The 2041-nt window shown below is 27.7% G+C and overlaps 1 protein-coding gene across 1 annotated transcript; it reads right to left on the bottom strand.

The window, feature by feature from the left end:
- Positions 1 to 698: 698 nt before the first annotated feature.
- On the bottom strand, positions 699 to 1702 carry LOC131804112 (uncharacterized). The gene is made up of 2 exons (XM_059126493.1): positions 1139 to 1702; positions 699 to 992 (listed from the first exon to the last, which is right to left on the bottom strand). The coding sequence occupies exons 1-2, from the start codon at positions 1362 to 1364 to the stop codon at positions 727 to 729; spliced, it is 492 nt and encodes a 163-aa protein (XP_058982476.1). The 5' UTR covers positions 1365 to 1702; the 3' UTR covers positions 699 to 726.
- Between the last annotated feature and the right edge of the window lie 339 nt (positions 1703 to 2041).

The raw sequence follows: 2041 nt of genomic DNA, 5'->3' as shown, positions 1-2041 counted from the left end.
TCCAAACATATTTTTTGTTCGGGTGCAAACATAATTTATGTTTGGGTCCAAACATAATATATATTGGGGTGCAAACATAAATTTATGATTGGGTCCATTTGTATACTTACTGCAGATATAATTCAACCATAATGCAAACTAGTTTTAAAATCAATTTTTGATATTCACATTTTATTTAACATAAAAGAAATTCATACATATTATAATATATAATATAAAATTAATTGTAATAATTAATATAATATTAATATCAGTAATAAAAAATTGTTAAAAATAATAATATTAAAATAAAAATTCTAATTATAAAAATATTAAAGAAAATAAATAATTTATAATGAAACATAGTTTTTTATTTTCTTTAATATTTTTATAATTAGAATTTTTATTTTAATATTATTATTTTTAACAATTTTTTATTACAGATATTAATATTATATTAATTATTACAATTTTTATTATGCTTAAAATAATTCTTATGTTTCTAATATTAATTTATTATGTTTAATTTTTATAAATAATATATTGTTGTTATTGATAAAATAAAATAAACATTTGTTAATAAGTTTATAATTTATATCGTGCCAGTTTTCATAAAATTTTTATTTTATATTAATTTTTTAATTTATTATTATTAATATTATTCTTAATATTTGTTATTATTTTTATTTATTAATTTATTATTTTTCCTTTTATTACAATCACTATTTTTTCAATAAAGTAAAATACTTACAATCTGTTAGGGTCTTCTTTTAGACATTCGTCAATAAGGGCCTTCGAAATATTCACCCTATCTTTATTTTGCAGGCGTTTTTCGGCAATAAAAATTCTCCATATTTTATTGACAGCCGGAATTGACTTGATGGACTCTATGTCAGTCTTTAAAGTTGAAATAACATTTGTTTTTGGGGTAAGATCCCCAAAACCACCTACGGATTCACACTCCGATAGAGTGCCACTAACTGTCGATGCTGATGCCACTGATCGAACGGAGTCTAAATGAAAATTAAATATATTATTTAAAAAAGAAATATATTATTTAAAAAAAAAAAAAAAATATTAACAGCCTGTTTCTTTATTTTGAAACGAAATTTTTTTTGTTCCGACATAAAGAAACAGGCTGTAAATCCAGTGTACTTACCTCCAAATTGCAACTCAATATGAAAAGTAGGTGTTGACATATATTGATGAATTACTTTTTCAAACTGGTCTTCTTTAATGGTTGCACCAAACACTAAGGCTGTTATTTTTCTTGAGGCATCAATTTTTAACTCTAATTTGGCTGCTTTTATAAAGCTTTGTAGATTTAAAGGCTCCGGCGCTTCGACAAATAATTTGTCTTCCCCCAAAACAGTTGGTATCAACATTTATTACAACACTTGTGACACGACGCGAAGGCACAAAACAAATAAAAAGAATAAAAAAAGAACACAACCAGAATGCCAACATGAGACACGCGCAAATGTTACGCTCTTTTGTTCTCATCAAGCAAATCGGTGTGTATGCGAAAAACGCATGTATGTATGTATGCATGAACATTAGTAAGAAGCAACGTCTCAGCAACAAAAAAACATCCAAACAGCTCTTTGTGTGTTGTTGTTGGCATTTTTTGGTGCATGGACAATAGAAAAGAAATAAACGTCTCAGCAACAGTTTCCATCCCTCTTGCCGCGCACACACCACACATAGTTACAGCAGCGATCGGCAGTGTTTGCTTGGTGAGAGCAAAAGAGCGTAACATTGGCGCGTGTCTCAAGTTGAGACACTCATCAACGCAAAAACAGACTTCTCACCCTCCTGTCTTCTTTTAAGTCACCTATAACACCAATTCAAAAGTAATCGAGAGCTCTGTTGTTTAGCTCTTTGAAAAAAATCCTCTCCGCACCCATAAAAAAATATGTTCTAACATATAAAATATGTTGGTACCCAACAAATAAAATTGAGTTATGTTACAAAATGTTGCAAACAAATATTTGTTTGCACCGAAACAAATTATGTTTGCATCCAAAAATATATTTGTTTGCAACCAGTCCCAAACAAATAT

The sequence above is a fragment of the Musca domestica genome, unplaced genomic scaffold (genome assembly GCF_030504385.1).
Source record: "Musca domestica strain aabys unplaced genomic scaffold, Musca_domestica.polishedcontigs.V.1.1 39, whole genome shotgun sequence".
Taxonomy (NCBI): domain Eukaryota; kingdom Metazoa; phylum Arthropoda; class Insecta; order Diptera; family Muscidae; genus Musca; species Musca domestica.
Note: the sequence above shows the minus strand (reverse complement) of the source record. Positions and strands in the feature narration are given on the sequence as shown.